Below are 3,128 nucleotides of genomic sequence, written 5' to 3'. Positions count from 1 at the left end.
AAGACCGGACGGTCATTAAACTTCTTTATCTAGCCTCCCAACGCCCCCCTCCCCCTACACCCAAGGAGCCATATACTGTGTTGGGGGGGGTGCTGGAAAGAAGTGAAAGACACGGATTTCTATGCGAGCAAATCAACCATAAAAGGCATGGAACAGATTTACTGTGCGCTCTCACAAGCACACTCATGAGCGCACACAAAAAACGCATCTGTAAGAGTGTGACAGCATGACCCCCCCCCTCAAAAATCACAGATGTGACATCAGTTTGCACTTGAACGAGTGTCTGAATCCTTCGGTTAGTGCAGAGCTTGTATCTTCACGTCTTCATGCAGACTCTGGCTCAGACGTTCACAGGTGCTGAAAAATGAGCAGAATATTTTCCAGCTCTTCATTTAAACGTCAATTCTTCAGAATAAAAGTAGATCTTCGTAACCTCGTGAGACAAAGGCTGGTGTCTGTTGATGCTGAGGCCTCGTTCAGGGCTGAATGAAAACACGTTTCCTTCAGCTGCTTGAAGCAAAACTGATGAAAACATTTCATGACTCTGCTGGAGATCCAACGCTTTTACATTCCAGCAGACCGGAGCGGCACATTACTCAGCAGTGACTCAAAGCTGTTTTCTGCAGCTGATTCCAGATGTTGGCTGAAGTCTGTCAGAGCTCTGCTCATCCAGATGTGCTGTAAACCTTCACTGCCGTGCAGATGCCACTCTGGGGGGGCTGAAATTACAAACTCATGACAGTTTGTGCTGCTCAGATTCCGAGCGCGCTCATAAATCAGAGCGTGATTCATGGTCAGAAAGGCTTCAGTCTCTTCTTGATGTTTGTGGCTGCAGATGCAGAACGCTGCCGGCTGCAGCCTGCAGACGGAGGGACTGCAGACGGAGCAGGTCCAGTATTACTGAATGAATGTCTGCGGTTCAGATCAGGTCACGTCTGTCCACCTTCAGCATTTCCTGCCTGAGACTCGCATTTCTCTTTCACCGCCGAGGCCACAAAAATGTCCAGAAAATGCTACTGGGTGACTTGGCCGGTTCTGTGATTTTGGGGTTTTTGATATTTTGATATTTGAGCCTGAAACCCTGCGAATGCCCCAACACTAAAATACCCCATGTTGGAAGTCCTGTCGGGACTCTAAAAACAGATTTCTGGAGAAGTGCATGAAAGGATCGAACCCTAATTGGCACGTTCGTTTGTCAGAAAGCTTCGGCTCATGTGGGAGCGTGCACGAGGAACTGAGCCGAAAAATGCATGTGGCCGGATGAGTTCATTTTTAATCTCTGGGAAAGTTTTCTCTCTGATTATTGGAGACTTCCAGAAGCTGACTGATGGTCACAGACTTGGAACAGCTTCATCACCGGAGTCTTCCTCGACACTTCTGCATGCAGTCTCCGGTTCTCACAGAGCGCTGCACTCAGTCAAAAATACACGGGCTGAGCGGGCTCACATATTCAGTCCAGCAGTGAAACAGAAGCAGCCTCAGACAAACATATACTTAACTGTGAAACATGTGATTTGGCTGCAGCGCACTCCTTCAACTGCACATTAACTGGCCTCCACGCAATAACAAGTTAACCTTTTATCTGCTATAACCAGCTCCACCACCAAATCCAAATAAACACAAGATGCTGCTGGACCGAACCCGCCGAGGAGAAAAAAGCTGCATCTGCAGGAGAAAAAAAGCCACAATGCCTGTGTTCCCGCTGCACACTGAAGTTTATGCACCACTCCGACACAAGTACACAAATGCTACCGACAGTTTTCGCTTGTGTTGTTGTCATAACGTTTTTCTCCTGTCTTCCTGACTGTGGACACTCACTTCCCAGCCAGCAAGGCCGAGTGGGCCCCGTATGGTTTAAAAGTGGCAGAAAATGTGGACCCAGATTGGGTTTATCTACAGTTTCTGTGGGGGTCTCACCTGTGTTTGTCCACATGAACTTAAGTGGGAATTTGCCTGGTGGACAGCGGAGCATGCCAGCAAGCTCCTCTGTAGCGAGTTAGCAAGCTTTGCTGTAGTGAGCTAGCAAGCTCCCCTGTAGCATGATAGTGAGCTCCACTGTAGCGTGCTGGCAAGCTCCGCTGTAGCATGATAGCGAGCTGCTCTGCAGTGGGATAGCAAGCTCTGCTTTATCGAGCTAGCAAGCTCCTCTGTATTGAGCTAAAAAGCTCAGCCGTCGCAAGTGCTGGTGAGCTTCTCTGAAGCAAGCTAGTGAGCTCCAGTGTAGTGTTTCCGCGAGCTCCTCTATAGTGTACTAGCAAGCTTGTCCTGAAGCATGCTAGTGAGAGCCGCTGTAGCAAGCTAGCAAGCTCCTCTGTGTTAGATAAAAATCTCCGCCATATTGAGCAAGCAAGCTCCGCTGTCCACCAGGCAGCATGATGGCATAGCTAGCCCACCCACTGATTTCCCACTGAAGGCAGTGTGAACACACAGGTGGGGCCACCACAGAAACTGTGGACAAACCCAATTGGAGCCCACATTTTCTGCCCACTTTTAAACCATATGGGGCCACTTGGCTTTGATGGCTGGGTTTCAGCATGCAAGATTGGTGAGGACATAGAGTGATGAACACGCGAGCTCATACCTGAGTCTGTGGCTGTGATCAGCAGGGTGTATTCAGCTCCAAGCTCCCGGTCCAGAGTCTTCGTCACACTCAGCTGACCAGCAGACGACAGCGTGAAAGCCCCCTCGTCGTCGCCCGCACTCAGCATGTAGCTCAGCTGACTGTTGGCTCCCTGGTCATCATCTCTGGCAACAACCTGGAAAACACGAGATTGAGCTGGATTTCAGAGAAGGAGGGAGCTGCATGTCAAAACCTGAACAGGACTTGACCTCATTTCTTTCTGGCTTTCATGAAATGTTATTCTCTTGCAAACCTTTATGTAGATTTTTAGGAATTTATGACTCAGCCAAGTGTCTCTGCATCTTAGTTTACACTCCTCATATATCTACTGTGACATGGCAGTAAGCTGAGTGTGAGCCAATGGTACGCTGTCCAGTACAGGACTTCCAGGTCTGCAGCTGCACCACAAGAAAAGCCATGAAGAGAAGAAAGATCTTTCTGTTTTTCTAATCACATTTTTCTAGAATATCTATGGAGCAATTTTGGGGCCACATATATTTAACCCCCC

General features: G+C 48.7%; 1 protein-coding gene across 2 annotated transcripts in view; it reads right to left on the bottom strand.

Moving 5' to 3' along the window:
• Positions 1 to 3,128, bottom strand: part of LOC112138525 (protocadherin Fat 4) — a 112,273-nt gene that overhangs the window by 35,980 nt on the left and 73,165 nt on the right. For both annotated transcript variants that reach the window (XM_024261077.2, XM_024261076.2), the window contains exon 6: positions 2,582 to 2,756. In XM_024261077.2, the coding sequence (XP_024116845.1) occupies positions 2,582 to 2,756 (175 nt within the window). The remainder of the gene's footprint in view (positions 1 to 2,581; positions 2,757 to 3,128) is intronic.

The sequence above is a fragment of the Oryzias melastigma genome, linkage group LG10 (genome assembly GCF_002922805.2).
Source record: "Oryzias melastigma strain HK-1 linkage group LG10, ASM292280v2, whole genome shotgun sequence".
NCBI lineage: Eukaryota > Metazoa > Chordata > Actinopteri > Beloniformes > Adrianichthyidae > Oryzias > Oryzias melastigma.
Note: the sequence above shows the minus strand (reverse complement) of the source record. Positions and strands in the feature narration are given on the sequence as shown.